General features: G+C 37.1%; 1 protein-coding gene across 6 annotated transcripts in view; it reads right to left on the bottom strand.

The window, feature by feature from the left end:
• Nucleotides 1-30: 30 nt before the first annotated feature.
• Nucleotides 31-19,181, bottom strand: part of RNF17 (ring finger protein 17) — a 66,351-nt gene continuing 47,200 nt past the window's right edge. For 2 of the 6 annotated variants that reach the window (XM_088140646.1, XM_088140651.1), the window contains 7 exons: nucleotides 12,262-12,318; nucleotides 11,683-11,799; nucleotides 8,553-8,706; nucleotides 5,556-5,691; nucleotides 5,206-5,395; nucleotides 4,521-4,619; nucleotides 33-3,227 (listed from right to left, as the gene is read on the bottom strand). In XM_088140646.1, the coding sequence (XP_087996772.1) occupies nucleotides 4,524-4,619; nucleotides 5,206-5,395; nucleotides 5,556-5,691; nucleotides 8,553-8,706; nucleotides 11,683-11,799; nucleotides 12,262-12,318 (750 nt within the window). In that variant the 3' untranslated portion in view covers nucleotides 33-3,227; nucleotides 4,521-4,523. Of the gene's footprint in view, nucleotides 4,620-5,205; nucleotides 5,396-5,555; nucleotides 5,692-8,552; nucleotides 8,707-11,682; nucleotides 11,800-12,261; nucleotides 12,319-19,181 lie in introns of all 6 variants that reach the window. The other 4 variants (XM_088140649.1, XM_088140650.1, XM_088140647.1 and 1 more) reach the window with 4 other exon arrangements.

Below are 19,181 nucleotides of genomic sequence, written 5' to 3'. Positions count from 1 at the left end.
TTTGTAGGCTGTGACCAAATTTAAATTTAACTAACTTAAACTTTTACTTAATGAAAGAATTAGAATCATGGAGGTGAAAGGGTCCATTTATATTCTGAAATCCCTTTCTGCTTAGCATGGGAATCCAACTTAAAAACTGCCCAGCCTCTATGTGACAGTTTCAAGGATTCAGAAGTAACTTCCTGCTCTCACCTTTAGGAATTATTCCCCAATATTCAATCTTTCTCACATAATTAAAGACCATTATGCTACAACTTTCATTCTGGAATACCATAGAATAAGTCTGTTTTTTTTTTTTCAAACAAAATTTTTGTTAAGAATTTTAATTACAACAGTAACAACTAATACAAACTAAATTTAGAAAAAGAGAACGGAAAGAAAAAATGCAAGAAAAGAGAAAGAAGAAAAAGAAAAGTATATAAAGAAGTGACTTCCAAATTTCACCACAAGTATAAACAAATTTAATAATTCATCACCCCCTATAGGGGTAAACAGATATTTCATCATCCCATATCCCATCCCTTATTTATAATCAAATCCATAAAACATCAACTTTTCAATCCTGGTGTCAGCAAAAAGTCCATAAATGATCGCCAGAACATTGCAAAAAAAAAAAAAAAGGTCTTATTTTAACCTTGATCAAGTAAACAAACTTTATATTCCTTCCTTTTCCTTCTAGCAGTCTTAATCTTTAATTCAATATTGTTGTAGGACTTGATTTCTCTTCAATTCTTCTTTATCCCATCAAACAGATTTCTTCAAGGCTTTACAAATTTCTTTTGTAGATCCAATAAGAAAACATTTTCCAGGTCATTCTCTTGGTTTACCATTTGTATTTCCCTTTTAATTTTTAAAGCTTCAGCCAGTTTCTTTTGTACATCTAGTAAAGTGTCCTTTCCCCAATCTTTCTCTTGGCCTGTCATTTGTAATTCCACATTCTGTAATTTATCTTATCAGATAAAATTTGTTCCACGTCTGTCATTCCTTCATTAACATCTTTTAGACATAGTCTATCCACAGAAACAGACATCATTACTATTATTATTACTGATATTGTAGTTAATAACTTCTGGCTCCATTCTTTGATCTCCTTTAATATTTCCAATGGTACAACATTTTGTATCATTAAGTCCCAGTATTAACTACAATCAGGCTTTGTATTTTTTGTTCTCCTTAAAATCTTTAGTCCCCTCTAGTGTTGTTTCTAAAGTCATCACTTACCTTTTGCTATGACTTGAAATTGTCAGGACAACCAAAATCAATCTGTTTCCCACAAGAGGCTGTTTATTTTTTATAGTTAATTGCAAAATCTTATAGCAAAAGTCAATAATCCAAATTTATCTGGACCCTTAATCTGTTTACAATTTTCTTAGCTTTTTGCTGTTTATTTCAAATTCTTTAAGTTCTTAAGTTTGTAATTAATTTTTCTTCTGTTCAGAGTTAAAATAAATTCACCTGATGAATTTCAGACAGACTTTTCAAACCTGTCATTTCAAAGGTCTCTAATAGCTTAGGCAATCTCCAAGTGATTAGAACTTAGTGTCCTTCAAGTCTCCACCACAGTTACAACCAAGATGGCCGACCCCATCATCTTCCGACGCTCAAATCTGCAGAAAATTCATGAGGAGTTGCCATCCAGAGCACGGGTGGGTGATCTCCTGTCCACTCCTTATCCAGAGAGGTTCCAAGTAACCGGTCTACTCACCAATTCCTTGATCTTTGCCACAGCTGTTGGCTCCATTTTTGCTGAGCCGTCTTCAGTTCATCAAACCTCCCCTGGACTTCAGCACAGAGTAAATCTTAATCTTTCCATAGCACTTTTAAGCATGTGAAGAGATGCTATCATAATCTCCCTTTTTCTGAGACTAAACACCCTTGTGTCCTCGTCACAGGGATTAATTACCAGTTCTCTAATCATGATGATCGGTTGCCCTTCTCTGCATTTTTTCATTTCTTTTACTCTTAACATATGGTGCCCAAAATTGGACAGTGTACCTTAGGAGAAGTCTGACAAATGCAGAATATTATAGAACTATGACTTCCTATTACTGGGGAAATATGAAACCTAAAAAAGTATGAATTATAAATTACAACTCTCTTTGTGTAACCAACTGTGTACCAGTGCTTTGATTTTTTTTTCTTAATTAGGTCTTTCATTTGTCTAGTAAATTTAACTTTTATTTTCAAACTGGTTCTCTTGTATTAGGTACTCAACCAGTTTTGTGTAACCTGAAAATCTGATATACATTCATTCCACCTATTCATCCATTAATACAAATTTTGGAGTACAAGTCTTAGAACCAAATCTGTGGCATTCCATTTGATATTTCACTTTAAATTGATAAGGAAGCTTTATGACCCTTCTCTGAGATTAGTTTCAAGCCAACCAGCAACCAAGTGTACAGAAATCTAAATTCCAAATTGTAAAGTGTTATTACATTACATCATTCCAATACAGCTTTTAAAATAAAGAAGCAAGTGTTCTAATTGGAATGATGGCTAGGGAAAATAATCTAGTTTAAGCCTAGAAAAATTGAACTACCTGGTACAGTTGGAAAAATGTATTTTTAAAACTGGCCAAAATTTTGGGAGATTGCCCTCTATAGGGACATGGGTGCCAAATTATTTGCAGATGGTATACTGCTGACCTGTATTTGGTAGTCTAACAATTTCTAAAAGATGATATAGTGGAGATGATCTGCATTAATTGGGAACTACTGGAACAGTAACAAAAGACTGCCTAAAAATATAGCACGGCAAAATTGCTAGTAATAGTGATTAAAAGATCTCATAGTAGTTAGATCAGGGAAGATGATTTCTGGAATGCTGTTTTACTGACATCTCAAAAATCATTCTCTGGTTGGAGCATTTAGATCAGTGTTTTTCAAACTTGGCAACTTTAAGATGTGTAGACTTCAACTCCCAGAATTCCCCAGCCAGCATTTGAAGCAGCAGTTTCTGCACTTGAGGCAGGAAGTTCCATGCTCAAAGCAGTTCAAATTAAAAAATTTTCCCTAACCCTACTTATCAAATAAAACAAACTGCTATAAAGATATTTTGATGCAAAACCAAGTATTTTTATTTCAACAACATTCAGTACTTGAACAATGTAACAAAAAATTGACACTTCTGTGCAGAATTCTTAGAATGTAGGAAAAAATATAAATCTAATGCAAATCTAATACAAAACCACTGATCATTTTTTTTTAAACCAAGGTCATCCACATCTGAAACAAACAAACAACAAACAGTATTATTCCCATTGTCTCAACACCTGGGAATGTAAAACTAAAGATACAAACTTTCCAGTGAACAGCATCTATTTGGAATTGCTACTGAGTCCCTATCTTACTGCAGTAATAATTGTAAAAAAGAGACCATTTGGTTGAACTGCTTCCAAATGTTTATTGTTCACACATATAAAATTAGCATCTGTCCTTTGACTAAATTTCCTTTCCTGCTTTGTTCTCTTTAATTCAATGTTCTTTTTCTGTTCCTTTATTTTTAATTTTCCATTATTCTTTCTCCACCAGCACCACTTCTGATGGGCTCTTTTTTCCAACAGCCTTCCCTGGAAAGCAAGTTTTCATTTGATCTAAGACTTCTCAGAACAAAGTTTGATAACAGAACCCAATTCTAGATGTCTACAATTATGATGGTACAACTTGTCAACATATGCAGTGTACTTGATCTCATGACTGAATATTTAAAATAGCAACCACTCACTGAAAACAAGCTAAGGTTTCTAGATAGGCTTAATTTGAAAAACCTCATTAAATACTGCTCAAAAAGGAATACAAGTAAGATATTTGCCTTATTCACAGAATTCTACCGAAAGTTTTGATATTTTCCTCTCATATTTTGTTTTACCATTGCTTATTCCATCTTTTCAAATCAGCTGAGGAAAATATTTGACTATTTCATGAATGAGTCCAAATACTCCAAAATTAAAAATGCTTCAGACAAACAGGATCTCTCTTTTTATTGGTAGATTCAGATTTTGCATCCTACTCATTTTTGTTGCTTAATTTGATAGGCAGTATAAATTATATTCTCACTAATTTATCAAACTTCACTTTGATCCATTGTAAGCCAGCATGCCAAGAAACTTTAACTCAGAACTGCTAATAGCATATAAAGACATATATGCAACATGGAAAAAAGGTTCTCAGGGTAGTAACCAAGTGGTCTCCACTTATCCCACCCTTGAATTGTAGATAAAATTCTTTGCACCTTCAGTTTAAGTCCACCTGCATATGTGGCTGATTTTATGACTGACTTCTTAAAAAATTAAAATTGCTATTTTATTTATTCCTAGAAATATTAGGGCTTACACATTGTTTAAAAGCATTTCCTAGAGTAATTCCAATATTTTTTTTAAAAAAATCACTTTCATCAAAATCAGTTGGATCCATTCAATAAAGTTTTTATTTTCTAAATTTTGCAAGTTTTCAGCAAGATCAGGCGGCTTTTTTTAATGCTGGTAAAGACATAAATAATAACTAGTACTGCATGCTTACCTATCACTGATTCAGCTCTGCAAATCCCATTTCCACAAGCTTCATATGAAATAGGCGTCTGTCTTCATATAAAAATACAGTATGCTCTGGTGAATGTGTCTTGGAAGCAAAATGTTTCAAAACAAAAGTAAAGTTTCGGAAACAACATCAAGGTTTCCAAACAACAAGTACAATACAGACAAGAAATCCCACCTTTTCACTATCTGAATCCTGTCTGCTTACCAGACAAGATTCAGCAAAACATTATAAAGCAGTGATATACTTTTGGGCTTGTCTGCTTGAAGAATTTGGGGAGAATTTTTCCTATTGACACGGTGATAAATATCTAGGTAGCAATTTGCAAGTCTGGAAGGTGGCAACGGCAGTTCAAGCCCTACCTTTTGTGCTTCACCACACGGTGCAGACATAAGGAAACAGCACCCAACCAGAAACAATGGATTTTGCCCACTATACTATAAATTTAAAATTTTTGTGCCACCTTTCACAAAGCTGAAAAGGAAACATTTTCAGCTTTGAGTACAAATCCTACTTATCAAGGAGTTAAACTGTGGTTCTGGCTTTTAATCTCCACCTCGATTTTATTTCTTCAAAGTAGCATCAATGGAGAGATTTATATACAGAAGGAATATACAGTTCCCAGGTGAACAGAACAGGTAGGATAAATCAAAGATAAAGAAAGGCTTACCACTGAAGAAGCACTGATATTTTTGCTTTGGAAGGAGTCCATCATGGCCCATAATGCTTCTATGCTCCATTCAGGACAATACGGAATTCTCTCTGATGCTGAATCATGTAAAGCAGGTTTAAATCCAGCCAGCAAAACTCTGAATGCTTGAGCAGGATATTGCATGAACTTAGGAGGAATCTGACGTAACCTGAGACATGATTAGCAAGTCAAACATACAAGCTGACAATCTATGAACCTTAGGTAGTTAAATCTAAAACAGTAACACTTACTGTAGAGCAATATTTCTAGTTTTTGAATTATCAATCTTGATTAAAGCAATTTGAAAAAAGAGCAATCTCTAGGTTTACCTGCTTGTGGGCAATGTTTCAGTCGATCCATAGTCAACAAATTCCACCAGAACTGAAAGAGGACTGAACTCATTAACTGAAATGAGTTTTGCTCGATACCACAAACCATCTCTATATTCTGCGAGGCAAGGCATGTCTACAAGGAAAGCATGCCATTCAATTTATATGAAATATTTAACAGTTTACACTAGAGATCAGCTTTAAACATTATTTTTTAGGAATCCTAAATTAGTTAAGCATTCATCATCAGATGGAACAGGCCTGCTCCAAAAGCATATTCAGTTACAGATAACTGACTTTTGTAAATCTGTTTTTTCCTACTGTGCTTGCAAAGCAAGAAAGGATTGAATTTTCCTTTTAAAACGATCAGCAATGCTGATGCTTAATGATGCTTAATGGACAGTTGCTTGTTATCCAAGGTGGCATAACTCCTCCTACTTGCTCAGAATATAGGAATCCTGCTATGAATTTTGGTATGTTAGCCCCTAGAATGCTTCTCCCAGTTCCAAAATAAGGCCAGTTTGATTAGATGTCACGGAATAAACATTCTACTCAGGTTAGGATCCAACTCTTTTGCTATTTAGATGGGATGTCTTTGGCACTGGCTATCCTGATGACAGCATGAGAGGACTGAAAGAAGAAAGTAGAAATGAATGGTAGATTGATAGTTCCAAACTATTCAAGTGAGATCATTTGTCCAGGTTTGTTTATTCAGCAATTACTATTATTTTAGAGCAAAAAAAATGTAAGGAAAAATTTGAAGTTGCAATTCTGGAGAAAAAGTTCATCTACTGCCAAGGAGTACAAAAAGAAACTTGCTTAGTTCACAAGCCCGTCAGCTATCTAGAAATATAACTGCAGTACTTAATGCCGCTTGCTGCCATCTGGTGAGCAAAGGAGTGCTTTCAATTTTGATTGGGAAAGTAGAGGCAGAGCTGGAGCATTTTGACAGCAAGCCAGAAAGGGCCAAGCATGAGTGCTACATACTGGCCTCGGTCTTGTTGTCAATGCTAATATGGAGAGAGCCTCAGAGAAAGGGCTAATATTGAAGGCTTGTGCCAAGCTGAGTGGGCTCCAAAGTAATCTGAACTGCCTAGAAGACTCACAACAGGGATCTCCCTGGCAGCTTAGCCTGAAGGCACTAATTGTCTCTGATCTCCTAATTCTGATCTTGCTGTGCTTTCTTCTTTGTAGGTTAGCTCAGCAAACAATTCCTTACTTGCAGTTTGAAAAGCGAAGAGGAAGAGAAAACACAGCAAAATCTGAAGACAAAGAAGGATGATAGCTTTCTTGTTTTTAGTGCTCTAACTGAAAAAAAATATTTGTAGTAAGAAATAAAACTCAAAAGGAGAGGGGATGTTGCATTTCCTAGGTACAGATATGGGAGGGAAAGGGTGTGGGTCCTATCCACTATATTGTACTGAGTGCTATACGACTGTCTTGCTGCTGGAAAAGTCATGGATGAGCGATTAGTGTAATCTGCTGGCTTTTAGAAGCAAATTTGTTCCCTTAAGGCCAAGACAATTTAACAAAAGTGACATGGAGAGAAAGAGACTGGTGACAGCCTTTTGAAAATGAGATAGATGTATCCTACTCCAACTGTGACACTTTGGCCATCACAAAGAATGAAACTGGATGAAAAGAATCTTTTAGAAGGTACCTAGATCTTGGACGGCAAATAAGTACCCTCACACATTATGGATATACCTCTGGGGGATTCTAATAGCATGAGATTCAATTGCATACAGATGGGTGTGTGACAGGTTGCCAATCTGGCTGATTTATGTGAAGGATGTAGACATCATACACCATCTAATCTAGGGGGATTGGTAGTTGTGGTGCACGCTGGTGCCTGCCTTTAAAGTGGTTGTGTGTTCTAGAATAGGATGCTGAACCAGGACTATCATGATGGATTCTTTCCAGAGTGCTTAAAGACTTTTCAAAACCAATAACAGAATCTCGATTAGAATATATGCCTTGGATCAGGAAAAATACTAAGAAATCTAAAAGGACACCAGAATGTTTAACAAGTATGGTCAAGATGCTATTAAAGGAAGAAAGCTTCTTTTTAAAAAAATGGAAGCTTTGTTCAAATAAGAATGAAAAGAACAAAAAGGAGCATAATCTCTGGCAAAAAAAATAGCAAATTCTAAATATAAGATAAAAAAAAAAAGATTCATCTAAGTGTTCTTAAAGAATTTTAATAGGAAATTACATAGGTTTTCTGTTTCTTACAAACTTCTTGCAAAGTGAGAACTTAGGGTCATCCATTCAAATTCAGGCAGGAACTAAAAGGTGGGGAACCAGCCAACAAGGGAGACACAATGCTTGCCCAGGACCTAAAACATACTGAACTGCTGGGAACAGTGATCATAATTGTGAAACCTTCAATGTGTGGATGCTTGTCAAGCAAATCCAATACAGTCATGCTTGACTTTAGAACAGCAAACAATGAAAGTCGAAATGGTGGGGAAGATGACAGACAGACAGGCAGACAGCACAGTCTACCAGTCCAGGAATGGGCACAACTGGCAACCTGTCAAAAGGCTCTCTTAGACATGGCTGCAATTTACTCTTTGTGGTAATATCAGCCAATTTGGCTGGTTTTGAAAGGAAACTCGAGAGTTCCATGAAAAATCACGGTATCAATGGCTATTTGTACTAGATGGTTGTTTACTACCTCCTGAATCACAGGCAGCATGCCTTAAGTACTGGTTTGCTGGGAATTGACAGTGGAGGAGGTTGTGAGCTTCCCAAATCTCTCCATTTGGCCACTGTGTGCTTCTGAATGCTGGACAAGGTGGGCCTATGGCCCAATCCAGCACGGCTCTTTTATATTCATACATGTGAAAGAGCTTCTTTGGAAAAGAGATCATACAAACTAAACATGATTCTCAGGCTTCTGAGCAAACAGGAGTTAACCAATCTTGAATACAACTGAAAACAGATAAATGCAGACTATTAAATACTTATTTACTTAGCTTCTAAGGACTATACCTTTTCGAAAATCAGTTAGAAATGGAATAGTCTCTATGTTCTGATTACACTGAGCCAAGGCTTCATCTAGAGTTTCAGAGTCCCAGCTGGTTGCTCTGTCCTCCACATCTCTCTGTTGGCTGGCACTGTCTGACTGAACAATGGAAATGTACACCTGGGGTAGGGGAAAATATCTGTATTCAAAGATTGCAAGATTAAAAATGTGTTTGTTTATATAAAAACAAAGAACATTGGATCTAATATTGTCTCCACAGATAGCCTTCCTGTTTTTAACCAAAAGAAGGGGAAGTAGTTTCACAAATAGCTGAAATGCAATTAATAAAACCTAGCAATGCAGAATTTTTTTAAAAAAATCAAATCCTGGTGAAACAAGAATATCTGATGGCAATGGCCTATACCATAGCTTCTCAGGAAGGCTCTATTTTGAAAGCTACAGTCAATCACACTCATGATTTGGGTTATGTATCTATGGATCAAACTCCTAGCAACCAACTTCATCAAGAACAAAATTGTCATCCTTCCTTAAGTTATTAGCAGAGAAGAGATCAGGTTACTACAATTTCAATTACTCAATTACTTTTATTTTAGAACTCAGTTTGTTTTATCTCATTCGAGTGGAGATTTCTTCCGTTTCTTTGTAATACCCCTTCTCTGGCCGCCCATTTTCCAGACCACAGAGGAATGTGCGGGTTTCTGTTAACATTTTCCTAACTGCATCCTGAATTCTTATAAGGCTATGATCATATTATGCTGCCCTTCAACTGCCACTGAGTTAGGAGAAAGTTAATAACATGGCACTGGCTGCCATGTATACATATACATATTTAGATATGCCACTCTGAGTTGGGTGAAACATTGACTTTTTAAAAATAAGGGGGGTGAAATGTCACGCTAGTGAATTTGAGCATGAGAAATTGAGCCAGTTTGGCCTAGTGGTGAAGACACCAGGCTAGAAACCAGGAGACTGTGAGTTCTAGTCCTGCCTTAGGTATGAAGCCAGCTGGGGGACTTTGGACCAATCACTCACTCTCAGCCCAACTCACCTCACAGGGTTGTTGTTGTGGGGAAAATAGGAGGAGGAAGGAGTATTAGGTATGTTCACCACCTTGAGTTATTTATAAAAATAATAAAGGTGGGATAAAAAAAAAAAGTGTCTCTCGGGATCCTCTGCAAAGGATAAGCTTCTCTCACTCATCTTTATATTTCTCCTTGTGATGTGCAACTATTAGGACCTGAATTGGAAAAGGTACTTCAGAGGGGACATCGGTGCACTTGTAGGGCAGCCATATATGTTTGAGCTAATGTATGTTTGAGCTAATGAGGTGGTGGGACCTTACATTTCTTTAAGGTGCTGCTGGACTGAGCACACCTACATTCCCTCAGGAGCACCTTTTTCACTCTGGAGCTGAACAGCTTCACATTCCTTATTTGTGCTCTAGCATCCTTCCTCCAGACTAAAGGAGGTTTTTCTGGGGTGGAGAAAGACAGCAGCTAGAATATTCAGGTGAAATATTCAAGTCCTTTAACTTATCATATTTTTCCATCAATAAGACGCCCCCATGTACAAGACGACCCCCACTTTTCCAACCCAAAATTAAGAAATCAATATTTTAAAGATAGTGCAGAACACATTTTTATTTAGTAATTAGGTAACATTTACCTGATACACTCGGTGGGGGGAGGTCCAAACCGTCTCTCTGCAGCTCTATTTCCATGCTCTTTTGCATAACTGATTACATTCAATCACGAGTGAAATTGCCTGTCTCTGCAAACAGACTTCCTCCAATTGATTTGTTCAGCATCAGCTGACGTCAGTTACATAAGGCTCGTGATTGGAGGAAGCCTGTTTGCAGAGACAGTATGGGCAGTTTCACTCGTGATTGGAGGCTCGTGATTGGAGGAAACCTGTTTGCATAGACAAAGTATGAGCAGTTTTGCAACCGCGTGGTTCTCTCCTCGGCTTACTTCCTTGCATAAGACGCCCTTCAATTTTTAGCATAAGGATTTTAGAAAAAAGTATCGTCTTATAGTCGGAAAAATACGGTATCTTTAATCCTAGACAACTTTGAAAGCTGATCCTCATCTAGCCCTGAATGGAACCTGATAAAGAAGTTCCATGCACTGAGAGTATCTTCTCTAAATTAGAAGCCATGCACCAAAAGAGTAGGAAAGACTCTCCCTGTTATTTATATATCACATTTATATAGCCACCCATCTCAAACAAAGTGACTCTGGGCGGTTTATTATATATTAATTTATATATTTATATAAATGTAAAATATATACACACACATACACACACGTGTGTGTGTACGTACGTGTGTGTGTGTGTGTGTATAATTTATTATTCCATCAGATACATCTTTTGTCCAATTACCATAGAAACTTAGAGGAAAAATCCTCTCCTGCTCTCCTAGCTGATGATGAAATTTAGGTGCTGTAAAATTCTGTGCAATTGCCACTGCTATTTGGCATGGAGTTGTACAATTATTGTATTGTGTATTGTTGTATATAAAGGATGTCATATATTGAATTTTAAATTTATTTTTTTGTTATAGTTTTTATGATAATGTATGTTATTAGTCATTTTCCATAAATAAACTAAACTTTCAAATTTCATCATTTAAGTGGATTAAGTAGATGTGGAAAAACTCTTAGCATGCTTTGAATCATTTTCCCTTCAAGAGATTGTTATTAGACTAGACCATTCAAGCAAGGTGTGCGTGTAAGTTGTTTTGGGTGTGACCAGCTTTCTGGTAGTTCATGCCTATCCAAAAATATAATATCCACCTGCAGACTATTTTTTGTCTATATGTTTTGTTTTTTTCTCCAGTACACAGTACTTCTTTATTATATATACAAATAGAGATTCATCAGTACATAGTCCACCAACTTCCCAAGCAAAATGTCAGAAGGACAGTTGTCCTTATGTGTTTTATTGTCTATGATACACACAACTCTATATTTAAAATACAAAATTATTTCTGGATGCAAGGTAAGTTGCTTTACCTAGGTCAATTAAAAGCACACTCTAATACAAACAAAATACTTAAATCTATTTCTGTGAACAGAGGTAAATAAAACAGACTTGTTAATGATGGTGCTTGTTCAACATTTTTAATCATGATACCTCATTCGGTGACACAATGTGTGTTACTTTCACTGGAAAGAGTTCTCCAAGAACAGGCAACGATGGTGAGGTATACGGAGGCAGCAGGGGAGTGTCTACTTCAGACATCAGTAATTCCTAAAATAAGCAAGCTGTCAGGACTCAATTTGCAAGCACAATTTGCAAGAACAGCCCTAGAGAATGCCAAGAAGCACTTCTGAGGGTACTGGGAACAACCTGTCCAGGACACTGTTCTGTACAGATTGCCTATTCAAATTGACTTCTTATCTGGGGAGCAGCAAACGTCTCTGCTGTTTTAAATACTGGGAAATGGGACTTTTGGAATGTAGTTAATTGGTAGACTATTGCCATGTGTACGTGTGAACACATGTATGTACAAATCCCTGAACCCACTACTCCAAGGAATAAACTCAGGGCAATCTCTATGGTTCTTCCATTTTACAAAGCATGAAGCTATGAAACAAACTGTAATGGATAACATGCTATTGGCTAAGCAGGGTAACAAAAGGACTCTAACACAGTTGATTTAAGAAGATAAAGTAATGACTACCATAATACTGATTTAGTATTAAACCTTACCTCATGACTGATTTCACAATTTTCCTCCAAGTCTTCATAACTGCAATCTGGCATATCCTAGAACATATAAATTCAAATCTTAATACAGTAATACTTTCGCAGGCTCACTTTAGTATATTGAGTGCACCTCCATTTGAACTCCAGATGTTGCAATAAGCTTCTCCTCTGCCTCCAGCTTCAATCTGAATTCCTTTGTACAGAAAAAGTTTAGGCTTGCACCAGCTGTTGTCACACAGTGAATCAATTAAGTTGGTTTCCTCCATTCATCCCAAGCACACACATTATTTCAAAACTTGTCTGTAGTTCAGTTGTACAGATGAAGTACAGGTAATCCTTGCTTAGTGACCACTACTGGGATCGGCAACTCAGTCACTATGTGCCATGGTTGCTAAGCGGAAAAATCACATGGTCACAATGGGCTTACGACCATTTTTTACTTCCCTTTTGGTTGTTAAGTGAAGTGACGTAGTTGCTAAGCAAAAAAACCCACCATTTTACTTCCACCTTCTCTATTAACTCTGCTTGTCGCAAGCTGGTTGCAAAGCACGTGAATAGCAATCACATGACCACAGGACACTGTGATAGTCGTAAATGTGAGGATTGGTTGCAAAGTTATTTTTTTACACCATTGTAAGTTCAAACAGTCAAAGAATGAGGCAGTCAGTAAGTGAGAACTACCTGTACAAAACTTCACAGATTAAACCATTAAGACATGGTTTTAAAACTCTGGAACTCAAGTAACTTATTGTGGTTGGGCAGAAGGGTTACAATGAAATTGAATTCCTTATAGATATTTAAATCTGAATTGATGTTTAGACATCTATCAATAAGAGAAAGCAAACATATTTTTTTACCAACTAAGATCTAAACATTATAGATGTTCCATGTTGAAGGATGAAGAGTGGTTTACTATACCAAAAACAGAAAAGTCTCTACCCTATATTTATTGCAATATATTTATTGCAAACAGTAGAAAGGTGCACCTTCGATAAATTTTGAGGTTATTTCCTTTTCAGTTACCTTACAGGTAGTCCTTGGGACTGGAATTTCTGTTGCTAAGTGATGTGGTCAATCCTTCCAGTTCCCGTTGCAGTTAAACGAGGATTGTGGGAAATTAAGCAAGCACCTCCTTGCAACTTCTTGCCAGCTTCCAACAACCAAAGTCAGTGGGGAAGCCAGCAGGAAGTTGCAAGTCCCAGGTGGGTTGCAAGCAGGCAGGCAGGCAGGCAGGCAGGCAGGCAGGCAGGCAGGCAGGCAGGTGAGTGCTGCCAGGTGGGAGAGGGAGTGAAGGGGTGTGTGGGTGGCCGGGGAAGCACGGCACAAGTGCAGCAGGGCTTGGGGTGTCTGTTGCCAGTGGGAGGGTGCATGACTGGCAGGGCAGCGTGGTGTGTATGTGGTGGGACTTGGGGTAGATTGAGAAACACTGCTCTAAAAAACCAGTAATACAGATACAGGCAAGCAACCCATTATTATTTGGGTGCTCTGGATATGACATATATGAAACAATAGCTAGTTTGCTTTGAAGAGGTAGAGCACCTGGAGTTATGACAAAAAGTATAGGACAACTTGGTCAAAATTGCATCTGCTCTACTTCAGATGTCTAGAGTTTCATAAGTATGGAAGGCAATAACGAAACAATATCAAAAGAGGAAACATCATCTGGCAAAGGTAGTCAAAACAAAAGTCAGAAGTGAATAGGGAAGACGATATCAAGCTTGACAATAGTAAAATTATAAAGGGTCTTGGAAGAGTAGTTGATTACCAATTGATTATGAACTAGTAGTGTGACAGAGCTGCAAAATATACGGTTTTAGACTGCATCATCATAACCTTTCAAATAACAGGAAATATTTGTTCCACTTTATTCTATATTGATTAGGTCCTCCCTTGACTGCTGTGTTGAGTTTTAGACACCATGCCTCAAGATGGTTGCAGAGAAACTGGCATGCATTCAGAGAAGGCATTGGGGGTGACCAAGTGACTAGAAACTATGGCTTGTGAAGAGAGATTGAAGAAATTTCTCAATCATTCCAAAGTGCCAGGTATAGCATAATAGATTTCAGTTACAGGAAAGCAGATTGTGGCTGAAAGTCAGAAAAAAACCCTTCCTCATAATAAAAATAGTTTGCCTGTTCAGTGGATATGATCAGACCAAAAAGAAACTAGTGACCTAAATACAGGTAGTCCTTGTTTAGCGACCGTTCGCAGTTATGATGGTGATGAAAAAGTAACTTTATGACTAATCCTTCACAGGTCTGCAAAGCAAAGGAAAGCTGAAGTAAGATTGTAAGCACAGTTGTGGTTTCACTTAGTGACTGCTTCACTTAATTATCAAGTCGCCAGTCTCAACTGTGATCTCTAAATGAGACTACCTGTAACCCCTTCCAACTCTATGATACAGGTAGCCCTCACTCAGCAACCACAATTGGGACCAGCAACATAGTTGGTAGGTGGAAAATCATGTGACTGTGACTGTGCTTATGACCTTACTTCCCTTTCGGTCGTTAAGGGAAGCAATGTGGTCACTAAGTGAACTGCGACTGGGCTTACAATTTTGCAGTACTGCATTAACTCTGCTTGTTGCAAGCAAAAATGTGTGATGGTTGCAATGCACATGAATGGTGATCATATGACAGGGATGTAAATGCAAGGATTGGTTGCAGTTATTTTTTTAGCATCATCATAACTTTGGTCGCTGCACAAGGCAGTTGGTAAGTGACGACTACCTGTATTATGAAATAGGAGAGATGGTCAAAATTACAAATAAAGAGACTTTACATGAAAGAGTTTTGCGGCCACTTATGTGGATTGTAAAATACCTTTTAACATTTGAACAATATTGAAGATTCTACAAAATTGGTGGCATCAGGTAAGAGAAAAGATCAGATTGTACCATGACTTTGCCTTTATGCCACAACCATAAGAAGGAACCAAGGAAGATCAAACTTTGAATCTGCACAGTTACTAGCAGGTCTTGCAGTAATATTGTCAAAGGATTAGCTTCAGCTGCAGCAGCTGGAGTGACATAGTGGCTAAGAGTTCAAAAAGTTTAAAGGCAAGTTGAGTTAATACTACAGAAAGGCTGTATTGAGGAACAAGCCAGGACAGTCCAGCCCCCCAACTGCATACCAAATGATATAAGCAACCAAAACTATCAGCAAGATAGGGATGAAGTCTGAAGAGGCAGTCAAATAAATACTCAAAGGAGTTAGTGAAAGACCCTTCTAATAACAAAAGAAACAGAATAGCAGTCAGCCACAGACTGCTGAATTTTCAAAAGAAAAGGCCCATTTACCCTATAAGAACGCAAAGCTGAAGGCTTCCTAGAGGACTCAAACAAATTTACAGAGAAGGAATTAGTCACCGTTCATTAGGCACAAGGTTTGTGGTTCCAAAGAGACTATCTAATCTCAACATTCAAATACAAAGATAATGCTGAAACCAATGTCTGGCCCTGTGTAGTACGTAGATCTGCAAGCCACATTTACCTCAGACACTATGGGGTTATCAGGCTGATGCAATTATATCCTGATGGAGCTTGACAACTATTCTGGTATTAAGGTAGGTAAGAGGAAGTGAAAAGCTACTATCCTAGGACAAGCTAGAAATTGTTAGGGTGGAAAGATGCATTGTTAATTGAAAAAGAAAATGTGCAAAGTAGCCCTTTTTCATACGCTCAATTGCCAGATACACTGCATCATCATGAAAAAAACCTAGACATTATGGGGTTTGTGGCAACTTGGCTTCTAACACAGAGCAGCCATACTCAAGAATTCAAGCTCTTTTTTTAACATTGTGCTTCTTGCTTTTTCTACCTGGATGGCAATCTTGTAAATACTAGATTAACAACTAAGAGAATAATTTGGAAAAAAAATAAGGATTTAAATGAAAATATGTTCATTTTAAGATATTCATCAAAATATAAGATTTAAACCAGAAATGCACAACCCGAGATGTTAAGGCTACGTGCTGCTAAGAGCAAAATCACATTGGTTGCATGGCATAAGTTCAACAGCTCCCTTGTGAAGGAGTTCACCCACTTGTCAGACGAAGTGGGTAAAAAGACCCACAGTACGTAACAAAATCATAAAGGTGGAATGACATTGAATTTGATGGTAAATAATCACTGATCCAATGTAACAGTATCATAAAATTCTTGAAAATATTAATGTCTGTCTTATGGATTGTCCCTAAATTTGCAGCTTGGTCCCAGAACAAAAATGACAATAGCAAATAATAGCATATGTCTTTGTCTCCAAATTCCTTGTCAAGAAAGGAATATTCCTAAACCAGAGGAAAGAAATGTCTATGCCCGTTCTACAGTTTGACCTCCAGGTTACATCTAGGAATACATCTAGGCCTGCACAACATGTGGCCCGCCAAAGGATTTCATGTGGCCCACATCACTCGGGAATGCGAGGTCCGAAAATGCAGTATGTTTTTTTTTTTTAAATAAAGTTTCCACGATGAGCTGTCGCAGGGATGATTTCCAGGAAATAACCAATCAGCACTCAACCTGTGAGTGCTGACACGCTACGACGGCGACAAGGGCAGCAAAATTATTCACCGAAGCAGCTCTGGGAGAACGGCCATTTTGATAATTGTAAATTTTACAAGACTAATACCTTTGTGAAATGGATGATCAAAAGAAGCTGAAGATTGAATCAGAACATAGAGTGTTTAATCCGGAGTGGGCAAATAGATACTTGTTTATGTACACTAGAGACAAAATATTGTGCCTTGTTTGCCGAGATGTAATGGTCGTTCCTAAGGAATACAATCTGTGTCGCCATTTCGAATCAAAACATCCTGACTTAGCCAAATTGGACACCAATGAAAAACAAATTAAAGCATCCAAATTGTTGAAAATTCTCAGTGGGGAACAAGAGTTTTTCAAGAAAGTACACTCATAAAATGAGGCGGCTACTAAGGTTAGTTTTCAGATTTCTAAATTGCTGCTGCTGGGAAATCTTTTACTGAAGGTGACTTCATAAAGAAGTGTTTGTTAATTGCAGTTTCTGGATTATGTCCCAATAAAAAAAATGTTTTTGAGAATTTAAGCTTGTCCCGTATCACCATGCAGCGAAGAGAAGCTGATATAGCCAATAACTTTAACGATTAGTTAAAACAGAAGGCAAACAAATTCAGCTATTATTCTTTAGTGATGGACGAGAGCATTGATTTGAAGGACACTGCTCAACTTCTAATTTTCGTTCAAGGTGTTGATGACAGCTTTGAAGTAATCGCGGAACTGGCTGGTTTGTACTCCATGCGAGGTCAAACTACTGGAAAAGAAATCACAAATCAAGGGAACAAGTGTGTAACTGAAAAGTTGGCATAACATTTGAAAATATAGTGGCCATTTGCACTGATGGCGCTCCATCTTGGTGCGGTAACTCTTGTTGAAGAGTTTGCTGGCAAAAAAATAACCAAGTATCATTGCATTGTACATCGGCAAGTGTTATGCAGCAAAGTTTTAAATTTTGACCATGTAATGTCAGTGGTAGTTTCGACTGTAAACTATATTCCTTCAAGGGGACTGAAGCATAGGTCATTTCAAGCATTTCTTGAAGAGGCTGGTGCCACCTGCAACGATGTACTTTATCATACAGAAGTTCATTGGTCAAGCCATGGAAGACTATTGCAATGTTTTGTTGCTCTCAAGGAAGAAATCATTCAGTTCTTAGAGAATGACTCGAAAAAGTTCCCAGAGCTGCATAGTGAAGTTTGGAATAATGACTTGTGTCTTTTATGTGACATTACAGGTCATCTAAATGAACTAAATTTACAGCTTCAAGGAAAAGTCAACTTATTTTTCACATTCTTGCAACAGTAAAGGCTTTCAAAATGAAACAGAGGTTATTCAAAAGCCAGCTGACAAAAGGAGAAATGTGCCACTTTACTATGTGTATGAAACATATTCCATTGTGTAAGCATGCCGAGTTAGTAGAAAAATATTTCAAATGACACTGAACTTTTGATCCAGGAGCTTGACAGAAGACTGACACTGTTCAAAGAAGACATTAAATTTAAGTTAATTGAAGATCCTTTCTCTGTGGATCCACAGGAACTCCCTGCACATTTACAGCTAGAGATTACTGAACTTCAGTGCTCAACAGTTTATCGAAATAAACACAGAGAAACCAGCCTTCAAGACTTCTACAAGAGTTTGGACAAGGGAAAGTTTAAAAATCTGCTAGATGGTGCCTTACAGGTTTTCAGCATATTTGGGAGTACCTACATATGTGAACAAACTTTCTCCATTATGAACTTGAATAAAAACAAGCAACAATCAACTCTAGCCGATGAACACTGGAAGATATTTTGAAAACATCGATTTCAAACATGATTCTGGAGTATGATAAACTGACTGCTGACAAGAAGTGTAATACGTCCCATTAACGAAGTGTAAAAGGTAAGAAAATCTTTAAAATATATCCAAACTTACCAAAGTAATATTTTTTTTCTTAAGTAATAAGTGTTATAATTGAAATTTCCCTTTTTTATAATATGGTTTATTTTATTTGCAAAATAGTTTAATCATTAATTATACTATAATAATTATAGTACAATTAATGATTAAACTATTTTGCAAATAAAAAACATTATTGTCCCATTATTATAACTTTACTTGGAAAGTGAGGCGCTAAAAACCTATCTGCGACCCGAAGTTTAGCCTATTTAATTTTGGCCCTTACCTACTACCAAGTTGTGTAGGACTGGTTTAGAACTTAGTTTCTGGTGTCAAAGCTAATATAAGAGGAAGTAGATGTGTTCACACTCTTACCAAACACAGTGTTTTTTATATGTCACAGATAAATGTTGGATTTACTACTGATAAAGTTTTTCCCTTCTAAAGGAAGATTTTCAATACTGACCCAACTTCTGCCCAAAGACCTAAAGATCACAACAACACAATC

This window comes from Python bivittatus, unplaced genomic scaffold, assembly GCF_059951505.1.
Source record: "Python bivittatus isolate LINGU-HERP-01145 unplaced genomic scaffold, Pbiv_v1 ctg000340_np1212, whole genome shotgun sequence".
Lineage (NCBI taxonomy): Eukaryota > Metazoa > Chordata > Lepidosauria > Squamata > Pythonidae > Python > Python bivittatus.
The sequence above is the reverse complement of the archived record's forward strand: the minus strand, read 5'-3'. Positions and strand labels throughout refer to the sequence as shown.